We start from the raw sequence: 17,388 nt of genomic DNA on the forward strand, positions 1-17,388 counted from the left end.
CACTTCTTTTAACTGCTTTTGTCTGAGGTGAAAATAGTTTTGTGCAGTAATTAATTAGACTCATGTCTTATAGTCTTTGAGTAGTGCAAAAACATATTCATGTCTGACCCTTAACCATTTTTGATACCAACTAAGTAGAGTTATGATTTTCACGTATATCAAAATATCTTGGTATCCTGACAAGACTTAGATGGTTCTACAGCAAATAAAGATTTTGCTGAATTAATAACTCTGAATAGAGGATTTTTTAAAAATCAGCTCTTTCAGTTTCTTTGACACCTGTCATGCCTCTCCTAAACTAATCTCTCCTTGCTAATCTCCTTGATGATTTTCCTCTTCAGTTAAACTTTGTATTTATTTATTTATTTATTTATTTATTTACTCGTTCATTCATTCATTCATTCATCATTAATTCATTTATTTTTCATTTATATTATTGAAGTATAATTGACATACAATGTTATATTAGTTATGGTGTACAATATATTGATTCAATAGCTCTATGCATTTTTCAATCCTCTCCATGATAAGTAGTCATCATACAACGGTATTACAATATTTTTTAGTATATTCCCTATGCTGTACTTTTCATCATTGTGACTTATTCATTTTATAACTGGAAGTTTGCACTTCTTAATGGCCTATCTATTTTACCCATCCCCCTAACCACTTCCCCTCTGGCAACCACCAGTTTGTTCTCTGTATTTAAGAGTCTGCTTTATTGTTTCTTTATTAGTTTTCTCTGTTTTCTAAATTCCACAATATAAGTGAAATCATATGGTGTACACACACACACACACACACACGCACTTGCATCCATTTATTGATTGACACTTGGATTTATTTAAGATCTTGACTATTGTAAATAATACTGCAATAATCATATGGTTGCATATTTTTTTTAAAGTGTTTTTGTTTTCCCAGGGTAAATACCTTGTAGTGGAATTGTTGAATAATATAGTATTTCTATGTTTAACTTTTTGAGAAACATCCATACTATTTTCCACAGTGATTGCACATGAGAATATACATTCCCATCAACAGTGCACGAGGATTCTCTTTTTTCCACATCCTCACCAACCCTTTTTATTTCTTTCTTATCTATAGCCATCTGACTGGTATGAGATGATAGCTCCTTTTGGTTTTGATTTGCATTTTCCTGATAATGAGTGATATTTAGCATCTTTTCATGTGTCTATTGGCCATCTGGATGACTTCTTTGGAATTGTCTATTCAGGTTCTCTGCTCATTTTTAAATGAAATTGTGTGTGTGTGCTGAATAAATTCTATATTTTAGACATTAATGCTTTATTAGGTATATTATTTCCAAATGATATAGATTCTCCCATTCCTTAGATTTTATTGTTATTGTGCTGATGGTTTTCTTTGCTGTGAAGAAGCCTTTATTTTGGTTTACTAATAACAGTTTATTTTTGCTTTTGTTTCCCTTTCTTGAGGAGACATATCTATGAATATGTTGCTAAGGATGATGTCTAAGAGAATACCACCTATGTATTCTTTTAGCGATTTTATGGTTTCAGGTCTCATATTTAGGTCTTTAATCCATTTTGAGTTCATTTTTGTGTATGGCTAAGAAAATGATGCAGCTTAATTTTTTTTTTTTTACATGTAGCTGTCTGGTTTTATGTATTTCTCCCATTGCATAATCTTCTCCTTTGTTGTAGATTTATTAACTATATATGTGTGGGCTTATTTCTGCATTCTCTGCCCTGTGTGATTGATCTATATATCTATTTTTGTACCAGGACCATACTCTTTTGATTACTACAGCCTTGTAGTACATCTTGAAATGTGGGAATGTGATACCTCCAGCTTTGTACTTTTTTTCTGAAGATTGCTTGGCTATTTGAGGTCTTTTGTGGTTCCATATAATTTTTAAGATTATTTTTTCTAGTTCTGTAAAATATGTTGTTGGTATTTTGACAGGGATTTCATAGAATGTGAAGATTGCTCTGAGTAGTGTGGACATTTTAATGATATTAATTCTTACAATCCATGAACATGGTATAACCTTCCACTTGTTTATGTTGTCTTCAATTTCTTTCATCAATGTTTTATAGTTTTCAGAGTATGGGTCTTTCACATACTTTTCAAAATTTATTCCTAGGTAATTTATTATTTTGGTGCAATTGTGATATTGTTTCCTTAATTTCTCTTTCTGTTATTACTTCATTTTTAGGGTATAGAAGTGCAACGTTTTCTATATATTAATTTTGTATCTTACAATGTTACTGAATGTATTTATTACTCATTTTTTAATGTTTATTTATTTTTGAAAGAGAAAGAGAGAAAGTGAGTGGGGAAGGTGCAGAGAGAGAGAGCGAGACATAGAATTCGAAGGAGGCTCCAGGATCTTAGTGGTCAACACAGTATCCGATGTGGGGTCTGAACTCATGAACTGTGAGATCATGACCTGAGCCAAAGTCGGATGCTTAACCAACTGATTCACCCAGGTACCTCTGAATTTATGTATTACTTCTAGTATTTTTTTGAGTTTTCAGTATGTGTATCATGTCGTCTGGAAATAGTGACAGTTTTGTTTCTTACCAATTTGAGTGACTTTTACTTATTTTGTTGTCTGATTACAGTGGCTAGGACCTCTAGTACAATGTTGAATAAAAGTGATGAGAGTGGACATCTTTGTCTTCCTCCCTATCTTAGAGGAAAAGCTTTCAGTTTTTCGCCATTGAGTGTAATGTTAGCTATGGGTTTGTCATAGATAGCCTTTAGTATGTTGAGGTATGTTCCCTCTAAGCCTACTTTGTTGAGTGTTTTTATCATGAATGGATGTTGTGTTTTGTCAAATGATTTTTCTGCATTTGTTGAAGTGATCACGTTTTTGAATCTTCCTTTTGATAATGTGATATACTACACTGATTGACTTGCTTATATCAAACCACCCTTAGAATCCTGAAATAAATCCCACTTGATCATGATGAATAATTTTTTAATTGCATTTTTATTTTGCAATTCAAAATAAAATTGAATATTTTATTTCACTAATATTTTTTGGAGTTTTTCATTTTTGTTCATCAGAATTATTGGCCTGTAACTTTTTTATAAAAGAGTTTTTTGTAGTGTCTTTGTCTGCTTTTAGTATCAAGGTAATGTTGACTGAATAGAATGCATCTGGAAAATTTCCCTTCTCTTCTAGTTTTTATAATAGTTTAAGAAGTAGAGGCATTAACTCTTCTTTAAAAGTGTAGAATTCACCTATGGGACCATCTGGTCCTGGACTTTTGTTGGGAGTATTTTGATTACTATTCAATTTCATTACTATTAATCAGTCTCTTCAAATTTTTTATTTCTTTGTATTTTGCTTCATTTCATTTTATTACTTTGTTTTATGTGCATCCAAGTTAGTTAACATATAGTACGATAATGGTTTCAGAAGCAGAATTTACTGATTCATCACTTACATATAACACCCAGTGTTCATCCCAATAAGTGCCTTCCTTAGTGTCCATCACCTATTTAGCCCATCCGCCCCACCCAACACTCCTCCAGCAACCTTCGCTTTGTTCTCTGTATTGAAGTCATTTATAGTTTGTCTCCCTCTCTGTTTTTATCTTATTTTTGCTTCATTTCCCCTATGTTCATCTGCTTTGTATCTTAAATTCCATATATGAGTGAAATCATATGATATTGGTCTTCCTCTGAATGACAGGTGCTTTTCAAACGTTGCTTCTGTGCTGGGTCTGAGTTAGTTAGTATGTTGTCTTGTTAACGGTGGGGACTTTGTTTCCTATCATTCTCCAGCTGTTCAGGTGTTAAGGCCACTGATTTTTAAAGCTCATGGTTTTAAGTTTCATTGGTTTTCAAAGCCGAATGGTATGGGGGCTCATATTCTCAGTGCAGGTCCCTAATGCTGGGAATGCCTGTGGTGGGGTCTGATCCTCTTGCTTCTCCATTCTTGTGGTGCCCCTCTTGTTTGTGATTAGCTGCATTGGTGCTTTGGTTCACAGCTGTGTCTTCACCTCTCCTATCCCTTTCAGTTGTGGTCTTTTCTCTAAGATTGGCTGAGGAAGGTCTGTTTTGCCAGCCTTTAGGTCATTGTCAGAGTTACCTGTACAAATGTAGCTGTTACATCATTGTGTCCTGGGGCGAGGTGAGCTTGGTATCCTCTTACTGTATGATTTTCCTTCCTTCCCACTAAACAAAATGTGGCGTATGCCAGGACACAGCTTAGCCCCTTCTCACTCCCTGTCTTATCATTTTCTTTCACCACCTCTGGAACATTTTTCCTTTAGGTGGTTTCATCTAGTAGCATGCCTTTAGATACCTCCTCTATGACTGCCACATTATTATTTATTTATTTTAAAATTTAAATCCAAGTTAGTTAATGTATAGTGCAATAAGAATTTCAGGAATAGATTTTAGTGATTTATCACTTGCATAGAACACGCAGTACTAATCCCAACAAGTGTCTTCTTAATGCCCAATGACCCTTGAGCCCTTCTCCCCACCCAACACCCCACCAGCAACTCTCAGTTTGTTCTCTATATTTAAAAATCTCTCATGGTTTGTCTTCCTCTCTGTTTTTATATACTTTTGCTTCCCTTTCCCTATGTTCATTTGTTTTATATCTTAAATTCCACATATGAGTGAAATCATATATTTGTTTTTCTCTGACTGACTGATTTCACTTAGCATAATGCATTCTAGTTCTATCCACATTATTGCAAATGGCAGGATTTCATTCTCTTTGATTCCCAGGTAATATTTCATTGTATATACATAAAACATCTTCTTAGCCATTTATCTATGACTGACACTTTAAAGTCTTCACTCTGATCTCTTAGACTCCAAACTCATATACAGAATTTCCTACCTGACTTATCCTCCAAAATCTCTAATAGGCATTGTTAAATTTAATTTGCTAAGATGAACTCTTAATTTCCCACCTTCAAATCTTTGTCTACTTTTCCAGTTTCTCCTTTTTTTGGTAAATGGCACCGCCATTCATTCATTTGACCAAACTAGTGATGTAGAAATCATTTCTATTCCCTTCATATCTGATCAGCAAATCTTGTCAGTCTTGTGTCTGAAATTCTTTACTTCTCTCTTACTCCACTTCTATGATCTTAGTCTGAGTCATCATCATTTCTTACTTTGATTATTGCAGGAGACTTCTATCTTCTTCTCCTGATCTTTTTTTTCTCTTCCTTTCATTCTTAATGTAAGAATATCCAAAGTGATGTTTTAAAAAAAAAGGTAAATCAGACATTGTCATTCCTTTCTGTAAATTGCCACAGTGGCTTTTCATTGCATGAAAGAAAATACAAATTCCATAACCCAGATATCCTTACATAATCTTGTCTCTGCCCCACAAGTTTACCACTTTTAATTCTATTCACACCATTTTTCACTAAGGTACAGTTAATCCACTTCCTTCTCTTCCTTAAAGGAATGAGGTGTGCTCTATCTTTCAACTTCTATATGTATCGTTATCTAAGTTTATTTTATCTGTTTATTTAATTTTAATTTATCCGCTCCTACTAAAATTCAACATTCATAAGAGCAGAATCTTTTCAATCTTATTCACATATTTCAATTCAGGAAAAATAACAGAGGTTAGCTGAAAACACTATCATTTTCAAAATTGTGCATAGTTAGCATCTTTACAGTAACTAGTTTTTTAAAAAAATGTTTTATTTATTTATTTCTGAGAGAGACAGAGAGAGAGAGAGAGAGAGAGAAAGAGAGGCAGCATGAGCAGGGGATGGTCAGAGAGAGAGGGAGACACAATCTGAAGCAAGCTCCAGGCTCTGAGCTAGCTGTCAGCACAGAGCCTGACATGGGGCTCGAACCCACAAACTGTGAGATCATGACCTGAGCCTGGTTAAGTCAGACACTTAACCAACTGAGCCACCCAAGCGCCCTAGTAACTAGCTTTTTCAAACACTTCAGGTAAAGTTGCATTTGTGGTTAGAAAATTATTTGTGGAACCGATGGGATAGGTATATAAGATTTGAAACAAATCCCATGACTTTGGTCACAGAAAAATACTTTATTGTCACCATGCTCAGAATTCAACCACTAGTAAATTCAGCTAGGATTCTGGTTGGGATAAAATAGAGGAGGGATGTAGTAGTGAGATAAAATATTAAACTTTAGGAAGCTGCTATATTTTAGTAATATTTAGTCAGTGAGATCCTTTAGTAAGTGGAAAAAAGAAAAAAGATGAGAAGGTGAGAGAGGTAAGTCCTAGGGTGGATAAGATAAAGGACAGAGGTAGAGTTTTCATTAAAGGTATAAAGATACAGATAAGAGAGATGGCAGAGATGCCGATTAAGACTTATTTATCTCATTTATTTTTAAATCCATATGCATTATCCAGTTATGAGATAGTATAAATTGAAAATAGTCTTTGGTGACGGTATTTTACTTATAATACTATATTTGGCCTCTGAATTATATAAAGTTTTCATTTTATAATTATAAAAAGTAAGTATACTTTTAATTTACAAATAAAAATATGTTGTTATTATTATTATTTATTTGGTAACAAGATAACTTTTTTCCCCTTAATTTTTATTATATCCTTTCTTCCACTGGTTTGGGGCTTTGTTTGTTCTTTTCCTTGCTCTTTTGTGTGTGGAGTTAGGTTGTTTGAGAATTTTCTTGTTTTGTGAGGTAGGCCTGTATTGCCATCAACTTCCCTCTTAGAACAGTTTTTGCTTCATCCCAAAGATTTTGGATCATTGTTTATTTTCAATTGTATCCATGTATTTTTTTATTTACTCTTGATTTCTTGGTTGACCCATTCATTGCTTAGTAGCAGCCTCCATATATTTATGTTCTTTCCAGGTTTTTTCTTGTGATTGATTTCTACTTCAATACCATTGTGGTCAGAAAAGGTGCAGGATATGATTTCAATCTTTTGAATTTATTGAAATTTCTTTTGTGACCTGTTCTAGAAACTTCTTTTTTGTGATCTGTTCTAGATTTGTACTTCAAAATGTGCAATTTGCTCTTTTGGGATGTAATATTCTGAATATATTTGTTAGATCCAACAGATCCAATGTGTCATTAAAAGTCACTGTTTATTGATTTACTGTCTGGATGATCTATCTATTGACGTACATGGGGTGTTAAAGTCCCCTACTACTATTGTATTACTGTCCATTTCTTCCTTTATGTCTGTTAATAGTTTCTTTATATGTTTAGGTGCTTCTGTGTTGAGTACATAAATATTTACAATTGTTATATCCTCTTGTTGGATTGTTCTCTTTATTAATATGTAATGTCCTTTTTTGATTCTTATTTTATTTATTTATTTATTTAGTTAGTTAGTTAGTTATTTAGTTAGTTAGTTATTAGCTTGTTTATTTTTTCAGAAAGAGAGAGAGGAGCAGGATAGGGACAGAGAGAAAGGGAGAGAGAGAAACCCAAGCAGACTCCATACCACACACCACCTGTGCAAAGCCTGCTGAGGGCCTCAACTGCAGGAATTGAGAGATCATGACCTGAGCTAAAATCAAGTCAGGTGCTCAACTGACTGAACCAACAGGCACCCTGATTCTTGTTTTAAAGTCTATATTGTCTGATAGAAGTATTGCTACCCCATCTTTCTTATTGCACCCCTTTGCATGGTATATATTTTTTCAGCCCATTACTTTCAATCTACATGTGTCTTTATGTCTAAAGTGAATCTACATATGCCTTAGTTCTGAAGTGAGTTTCTTCTGGGTAGCATATATATAGTTCTTGTTTTTTTGTTTTTTCAATCACTTTGATTGGAGCATTCAGTCCATTCACATTTAACATAATTGTTGAGAGGGTCACCTGGGTGGCTTAGTCAGTTGAGTGTCCGACTTCCACTCAGATCAGAGTCTCCCGATTTGTAGCTTTGAGCCCTACTTCAGGCTCTGTGCTGACAGTTCAGCCTTCCCTGCTCATGCTCTGTCTCTCTCACTCTATCAAAAATGAATAAACATTAAAATTTTAAAATAATTATTGAGAGGTATGTACGTATTGGTGTTTTATTATTTGTTTTCTGGTTGTTTTTGCAGTTCTTTCTGTTCCTTTCTCATGGTTTGATGGTTTTTTGTAGCGTTATGCTTGGATTTATTTCTCTTTATTTTTTGTGTATGTAGTGTAAGTTTTTTGATTTTACAAAATGCCATATTTTTAATCACAATTTATAAGGAGCTATAAAATGATACAAAGATTACTGTGCCTATGGATTCTGTGTTTCTAAGTATAAAAATAGTTGAAAGAATTTGTGTTAATTTATTTGAATTTAAATATGCAGTCATTGTGATGATTATTGCAGAATTTAGTTTATTCCTATTAACATTCTGTTCTTAAGTATATTCCAGATTTTTGAATATGTTTACATTTTAAATGAAATTGATTTAGCAAAAAATGTGCTCTGACACTTGTGTGTGTTACTAATGGGTGGTTTTGTTTTGATCGTCTGTCAAGCTTTGATCATGGCATTCCATAAAAGTCCTCTCACCAAGGTCATGTCACTAGGATTTCTGCAATGTCGTATCTACTTTGTAATCTCAGGCCTCATTTTTCTGAATTTCTCAGTAGCATATTACTCAGAAGAGCAATTATTTTCTTGGATTCTGAATTTCTTCATTGTCTTCCTTAGTTTTTTGGCCAGACTCCCTTTCTTTCTGAGTTCCAAATGGTCAGGCATCATAGGGCTCAATTCTGAAGCATCTTTTTCATCAACATTCAGTGATCTCAGCCAGTGTATACATAAAAAACCATTTATATATTGATGATTCCTTGGCCATCTCTACCCTTTCTCTTAACATAAGACCTACTTGACAGTGCTTTTTGGATATAAGAAGTCTCATAAAAGTAAACACATTTAAACCAGAATCCATAACTTTTTGCAGTAACACCCACTCTTCTTTCTGAGTACCTCATCTATGTGAATGATATTTTATTGACCCAGTTTCTTAGGTCAAAAAACTCTGGAATTATCTTTGATTTCTTTCATTTTTTAGTTCACTACCCAATTCATTTCCAAATCCCATCATATATCCATATAAAATATATCTTAAAAAGTCAATTTCTCACCAATTCCACTGTGACTGCTCTAGTCAAAAGGAATTTCTTTATTCCCTAGATTGGAACAATTGCCTTTATTCTCCCTGAGGTCTTGTCTAGAATCTATTCTCCATCCTCTAGATTAAGGGAGGCTTTAAAATATAAGTCAGATACTCACTTGACTCTTCCTGTTCAAAAATCTTTTAATGCCTTCTCCTCATACTTAGGATAAAATTCAGATGCCTTTCTATGGTTCACAACACCTTACATAACCTGGTCTTTGTCTTGGTGCTGTCTCCACCATTTTGATACCCAGCCCTCTCTGTTGTTCACTGCTATTTGACCCAGATTATTCCCTTCCTGTTCTTTGAACAATGCCAGTATGCTGTTACTGTAGAGATTTTGAATTTGCTGTTCCTTCTGCCTCTTTCTCTCTCATTCTGTCATGTTTCAACTCAAATGTCATAATCTCAGAAAGGGTGACTTTTCAAACCTTTATAAATAGCATACTCTTTGACTTTCTTCCTTCTTATCCAATTTGATTTTTCTACACAGTATTTATCATAATTGAAATTATGTCACGTATTTATTTGCTAATTTGTTTATTGCTTGCCTTCCTTACCTCAGTATTAAGCTTCATGAAGACAGAGACTTTATTTTGCTCATTGTTTTATCCCTAGCATCTAGTTCAGTGTCTGGTAGGTACTTAGTAAGTCTTCAATAAAGATTTGTTGGATGAATGAATGAATGATTTATACTTAGAAAGATAAGAACTATACACAGATATACATCTTACGTAACATTTGCAGAACTTCAAAAAGAGCTATTATTACAGGTGAGCTGCAGTGGGAACATGACTGTCACATAGGGAAAAAAAATAAGAGTGGCTGGCTGTGTGAGAGAAGCACCACTCGGAGTTGTGGGAATGTGGATCCCTCACTCTTCTGTTCACCAGTTATACATTGTGGCCTTTTAATAGCATGCACACTAAATGCTTTGATTCAGAGTTCTAGGTTAGTCTATACTTATGTAGTTGTTTTAGGCTGGACTCCCTAGAAGCAGAGCTTGAGACAGAGATATAAGTGAATGTGATTTATTTTGAGAGTATTTTCAGATAAATCTGTAAAGAAGGAAGAAAAGAAGGATAAAGGAGAGGGAACTGAGCAACAATGTGGCCTTAGGTAATCCAGCCTTGTCCTGACGCACACAGCAAAGGCACTGGATCATAAAATGCTCCATAAAGTTGTGTTTTCCTTGAGTCAAGAAACCAATGTCAGCCAGTCATTGGCTTTGGGTTGCTTAATTGTGGGAAGGGGATTCTTCAGGTAAAGCAGCACTACTGCGTGAAGGCAATTCTGAAAGGGGGAATCAGAGCAGCCAAAAACCACAGAAACTGGGAAATGTGTACTGTGCCCTGAAGGGTAACAGGGCAGGCTACCCCAGTGCCTTCTGTAGTGGAATTAGAAGTACAGATATTCACTCATTCAACAAGTATTTATTGTAGCTCTCATGGTCCAAAAACTGCCAGTTGCTGAGATTTTTTGGTGAATAAATATGGTCCTTGCAGCATGGGTAGGGAAACAAGGCGATATTAGTCAAATAAATATGTAATATGATATGGCTCATAGTGAATTATCACTTCAAATAATAAATCAAAGCAATATTATAGAAGCAAATCCATGATATTGCATAGATAATGATTTCTCATAAATTGTCCTTGTTATAACTCTTAAGAAAAAATTGTGTGAATTTTTTATCATAGTAATTATTATCCAATGCTAGTGGTATATTAATCAAATATTTCTCAGGCATAATTTTAAAACTCAGATATAATTTAAAAATCTGTTTTCAGTCTGAAACCATGTTGGTGTACAAGTCTTATACTTGACAATTATTTAAGTTTAAAGGGGTTGAATGCTAACTATTTTTCTGATTTTAGAAATTATCCCCCTAATCCCTATCCCTGACTAGCCAACACACGAAGTAGGGACCTTGTTTTTGTGGAATGTTCAAGTTCATAGACCGCCTGTAGTCCCCTAGTTCATGTGGAGGCTAAAACTTCATTGAAGTAATTGAAATGTTTTGAAATGTTCACCATTAAAAGGTTTGCATAATTGTGTTTGAAAATAGTAAATTTAAAGGGCAAAAAGTCATTTGAATGAGTATGTATAGATCACGGAGTCCAAGCAAATTTTGAGAAATCAGTATAGGAGGTAAGATCTGCCAAGACAATATAATAGGGAAACTTATACATTAATTTATTAGAAGAAAATACACAAAACATTTTTATCCTCAAAACATTGTTAACCACCAATAAATTGGATATCAGTAAATATCCACCTGTAGCTCCTGATTTTTATCTAATGGTCTATTCTCATCTCTTTAAAAAATTCTTTCCATGGTACTATGGAAACTACTATACTAAAAAATAAGTCAGCCAATGAACAACATGTCAGTAAAATAGGATGTTTCTTACTTTATTTGCCACAGAATAAAATTTAAAAAGAATATAATTCTGCTGAAGTGTCACCAAACTATTTCTTTTGGAGATTGAAGTGGGAGCAAAAATAACAAGGCTTATTTTCAATAATTCTGTTCATACCTCAAATCCCTGTGGTCTTCCTAGACTCTCTTTAATATGTTTCCATGCAACAAGAATCTCTGACACAGACACACTTGTAGCCTTGACATCTGTGGGAGCAGCACTGGGTTCTGTACAAAGGAAAATGGAAATAATAACTGTGATGCTAACAAGTTATGTCTATGAAAGCATCGCACCTGAATTTGTCAGGTGTTACTTCCTTCTACCTTTTTTTTGAAATGAAGTGTGGTAGCTGTGAAAAACACAAGATAAAAAGATGGTGTTTTTAGATTTCTTTATTTTGGTCAAGTCTCATCAATACTTTACCAATGACAAATGACAAATCTAGCAAGACAAACAAAGATCTTTATCCTTGGATTAACCAGGACATTTCTGGAGAAGCTAAATTGTCTGACTTAAATTGTCTGCCAGTCTAGCACAATGATCAAAAACATGGACTAGAGAATCAGGTGTGGATATTTTGTCTTGCTGTTGTCTTCTGTCTTCAAAAAAATTTTACCTTGAGGCAAGTTGCCCTTTCTTATGCTCCATTTCCCTTATCTGTAATATGTGCATATTAAGAGTACTTATCTCAAGAGATTTTTGAGGTTAGTTTAGATGGAATAATATATACAAAATATTTAGCACAGTGCTTGGCCCTTAAAGCATTCATTAACAAAATATCACTTGTTATTATTTTACTTTACTTTTTACCCTTGTAGACACAAATAGAGTCAAAATTTCATTAGTTTTGTTGTTGTTGTTCCAAACACAAAACTACGTTTCCATGATTGTATATAAAATATGATGTGAATTACGATATTTAAAAGGCATGCATTGACTTTTAAGATAGGTATGGACGGAAAAAGAAAGTCCCTGAAGGTCTCAGTTCTATTGCTCGAAGTATGTTTTCATTCATTCCTATGCTTAGTGACATTCTTCACTATTTTTTCCAAATACACCATATCTGACTGGCATCCATCAAGAAGTGCACTTTACTTGAGGTTGCACTGTATGTGAGTAACAGAATATTTTCAGCTTTGACATTGCTGAATCATAAATATTATGTCACAAACACGTTAAATGAAGTGGCAGAATAAAGGCCATATATTCGTTCAAACAGTTCTATACAAAGTTGATTTATAAAACCCCTGCTGCATAAAAATTGTAGAGACTTAAATACCAAACCTATATAACTGGTAAGAGTTTAGATTAATCTATTGAAAAAATTCTCTTTCTCTCTCTCTCCCTCTTTCTCCCTCTCTCTCTCTCTCTCTCTCTCTCTCTCCTTTAGAATCTGGGAACCATATGACAAAGTTGAGAGTTCTAATAAGATATTTAAAAGTCATTATTAGAGATATTAAAGGAATTATGACCATTTCTTGAGGTCTTTCTTTTTTTAATGGAAAGCAGTCACACATCTATCTGGAGAAACATTTACATTACTAATTGAAAAATATCAATCAAAAACATATACCCTTGTTACTGTAAAAGAAACCCATGAAAGAACTTTTCCAAAGATACATGTTTATACTGAGCAATGATTTTCTTTTGATAAGACTGTCATTAAAATATATGCTATAATTGTTTAATTCAAAGTGCTTTAGTAGATTCACATTAATCTTTACATAGGAGCTGACATTAATTCCAGCCATATTATAAATTGCAATTTCTCATTATGTCACCTTTTGAATATCTTTTATTATTTTCTTTGGCTCAAGGGTTTCCCTCATTCTATTTTCCAACTTCCTGGTATCTGTGCATCTACCTGATTTTTAAAAAATTCTGGGAAAATCTTCTATTTTCATTCTAGAATTTTGATCACCAGACTTGCAACAAAACTTTTTTCATTATAAGAATTAAAATTCTTGATTTTGCAAGTAAATGAAAGGAAATGCTTATGTTCTTATGGTGTGTGCAACTTGAGCTCCAGGATTTAAGATATGATGTATCTGACACACAGGTACACTTTGAGTATCGCTTGTTATTCACAAGCAGTTTTGCTTATCTTTTAAATGAATGCATTGCAGAGATTTGTGTGTCGCAGTCCTTCTTTAAGATTTTTTATTATTGAAGCAATTATACCTTTGTCAGAGAAGATTGCAAGGAGATCAATAATTTCAGAGGTACAAAATATGTGGTTGGGTGGAAGCCTTTCCATCTCTCCTTATCTCCAGAGAAAGAAATAATTTCTTTCTCAGCTTTCTGTAGCACTGCACAGGCTTAAGAACTTCTCAAATAGAAATAAGAAAGTTTTAAAAAATAAAGTTAAAAAAAGAAAAATATTCAGAACCTATTTCCTAAACAAACACCCCAATTTCTACTTAAAAGCTCTGAGGATTTTAACTCAGAATCAGATCCAAGCTGACATTTCATAAACGTATTCTTGGGGGCTAAATATTATAGCTGCATCTATGTGAATGAAGTAAATGCGTCAAATGAGAACTGAAGAGTAATTTTTCATTTAGAAACAAATAAAAATAGTAAACAGTATCAGAAACAAACCTATCCTGACCTAAATTAGAAATTTAAGAATGTAAAAAAACAAAAAACTGACCTCAATCAGTTTACTTCCAGAAGTTTCAGTATGTATTGTCATAGCTAGGTGAACATTTTCACAAGGATTGACAGGTCTTTCTGTAAACAAGAGTAACTATCACAAAACATGTGGTTTGAATAGGAACTAGCTGTTCTATTTGGACATCCCATTGTACCCAAATAATGGAAGGTGACTAGAAAGAATTTTAGACAGTCACTTGGATCAAAAGTCATATTTGGATGGTCAGTGAGTATTTAGTCGTATTTTGTAACCCCCAATAATATATTAATTTATTTAAACGTTTCATATACAAATAAGAATTTCTGGCTTTGGAAAAAAGTGGCGATACTAAGCCTGAATTCATGGGTGTTGATAGATGAGAGAATTAGCAGTTGCTCCCATTAGTCAGGGCAGACTCTTTTCAGTTTGCCAGAGTCCCTACCACTACCTATTATCTCACCCTGGGACTACTTCATTTATTTATATCTCTCACCTGACCTCTATAGGCTTTTGAGTTATGGACATATGTTTTAGATCCATGTTCTCATTTTGCAGATGAAAATGTGACCTTATACACAGGTTGATTTATCCAAACTCTGCTTCTAGATCTGAAGGAACACCAACTAGAACTCAGATATCAAGTAATCTTTCCTGTGTTGCTTTTAAATTGGCACCATGGCAGCAATTGACTCATTCTGTATTTCTTAGAGTCAGTTCTGAGGCACAAAAGAGATTTTAGAGGGAACATATATAGTTCATTTTCTTGCTGCTTAATTACTTCCAAATAACTAACAGAAGAAGAGACGGAATAAGATTAAAAGCAAACAATAACAACGGCAAATAGATGAGAGGAATAACCAAAGACAATAATAATTGTTGTTTGTTGAGGATTTCATAGTCTTACTCAAAATTCTTTACATGAACGAATTAATCTTTTCAGCAACCCTTCTATCACTATCATTATTATTTTTTTTTTTTGGGTTTGTTCTACTAGGCTTTTTTTTTTTTTTAATAGTTTATTGTCAAATTAGTTTCCACATAACACTCAGTGCTCATCCCCACAAGTGTCCTCCTCCATGCCCATCCCCCCTCCCCCCACATCCATCAGTCCTCAGTTTTTGTCAGCATTCAAAAGTCTCTCATGGTTTGCCTCTCTCCCTTTCCCCCACCATTTCCGCCCTTCTTCTCCCCCTTGTTCCTCCGTCAAGTTCCTCCCAATCCTCCTATACGTGCAAACATATGATATTTGTCCTTCTCTGCCTGACTTATTTCGCTCAGCATAACACCCTCAAGGTCCATCCATGTTGCTACACATGGCCAGATTTCACTGTTTCTCATTGCCATGTAGTATTCCATGGCATAGATAAACCACATCTTCTTGATCCTCAATTTTGTATCTGCAAAAATAATGATATCACTATCATTATTTTTGCAGATACAAAATTGAGGGGCAGAGAGTTAAGCAACTTGCCCAAAGTTACACAGCTGCTAGAGTGTGGAGAGGATTTGACAAGGCAATCCCAACTACCATGCTGTTCTGTTTCTGTGCACATACCTGTGTTTACACATCTAATGCTTTTCCCTGTGCTATTGCTTATTGCTCCTTGCTTTACTCCTTTACTCCTTGCTCCACCACACCTACTAACTTCTCTCAATATTGATGTTGGGGTCTCCACTAGGGCTCTCCACTTTAAGTCTTGTCAGAAGGCACCTAAATCTTTTTTTTTTAAACTCCACCCCAGGTTTACTATCACCTCCTTTTATTCCCATTCATGGAATTTTTTATAAAGTTGAACACCAGCTGCACTGCTTGTCATAGATCCTATAACTCTCCTGATCTGTAATTAGTAGGAAGTTTCCTGCCACTCACACTTCTATTAGACTCAGGTAATTTGATGAAAATTCAGTAACTTCTTTCAGAGACTGTACTAGTTATGTCTAATAGATTCAGAGACTTAAAAAGACTTCTTTTTTCTTTCACTTATGATGATATTAATTAGGCCATGACTAGTTCTTTCACTCCAGTCTTTGGATATAAAGTGTACAAGCTGACTGATAGATTTCAATTTCTGTCAGATTAAACACTTTGAACAGCATTACCATGTTCATGAATTTAGATGATACATTTGTATTAAGTGACTTAACAGCTGGAGTTCTCCCAAGTAATATGGGGGGATGTGTTTGTAATATCGATTATACATCTGACTTCCCAGGAGGGGTGGGCAGAATCATTAATCAAAGGAGAGTTTAATAAACTCTTTGGGAGAAGGGTTATGGTTTCATTATTTAAAAATTCAGTGAAGACAGCTGTAGTTGAACTTTTACAAGCACTAATCCAAATGGATCATCTGGAAAAGACAAGAAATTATTGCTGGTATTTTAAAACTAATATGCCAATTTATTAATTGTCAAGTTCACATAAATCCCACTGAGTTCAGTCTCAGCTAGGAACTGATCTGGAGAATAAGACCTCAAGAATGTTGGGTTTTAATTTGAGCTGTGGTAGCTCCATCAAGGAGAAAATTGCATATCATTTTCTGCAAATGAGGAAAAGATTTTTGGTTTTAATAAAAATAAAAGCAGCACACTTTTTACATACAAGGCAAAAGCCAAATAAACTAGAAAAGGCTAAGTAAGGTGCATCACAAATAAACAAATCTTTCATTCTATAATGAATCTATAACGAATTACCCTGTATTTTTTATTAGATGTAATTGAATGCTCAAGTTCTTTTCCTTTTAAAACTATAGTAACAAGAACTAAGTGGAAAATCAATGTAAGTTTGGCTAATAAGTATTTATAGATCTTTGGAAGTGAAAGCCAATTTGATTTTTAATATTAAAAAAATCACTTTTTCATTTCTACCATGCATTATAAATCATATATGTTGCAACTTCACTATTATTTAAAAAAATTAGAATTGGTTCTGGAATGAGGGTATTGTATAGGGTTGTAGCATACCCTAGAGATTTGAAGTCAATCAAGATTAGAATGCACATGATTCTTGCTTGGCTTAAAGGGTATAGATGATTGATACATGTGTAAGGTGCATGACATGGGAGTCTTGGCAGGGAAATATCTCTCCTTCCAGGGTTATCTAGAGTCATTTAGGGTTAATTCTGTTACAGAAAATTTTAAAAGGTTTCAAAGTTCAGGAGGTTTAGCAGAAAAACCATTTGGAGCTTTTCTGACAGTATTCTATGGCAACAGTCCACCTCAGAGTCATAAGAGTTAA

At 34.1% G+C, this 17,388-nt stretch overlaps 1 protein-coding gene across 1 annotated transcript in view; it reads right to left on the bottom strand.

Annotated features, from left to right (window-relative positions):
- The window catches only part of CNTN5 (contactin 5), a 433,319-nt gene that overhangs the window by 32,738 nt on the left and 383,193 nt on the right, over positions 1-17,388 (bottom strand). The window contains exon 16 of the mRNA XM_077766718.1: positions 11,636-11,745. Within this exon, the coding sequence (XP_077622844.1) occupies positions 11,636-11,745 (110 nt within the window). The remainder of the gene's footprint in view (positions 1-11,635; positions 11,746-17,388) is intronic.

This window comes from Crocuta crocuta, unplaced genomic scaffold (assembly GCF_008692635.1).
Source record: "Crocuta crocuta isolate KB4526 unplaced genomic scaffold, BGI_CrCroc_1.0 scaffold105, whole genome shotgun sequence".
Taxonomy (NCBI): Eukaryota; Metazoa; Chordata; class Mammalia; order Carnivora; family Hyaenidae; genus Crocuta; species Crocuta crocuta.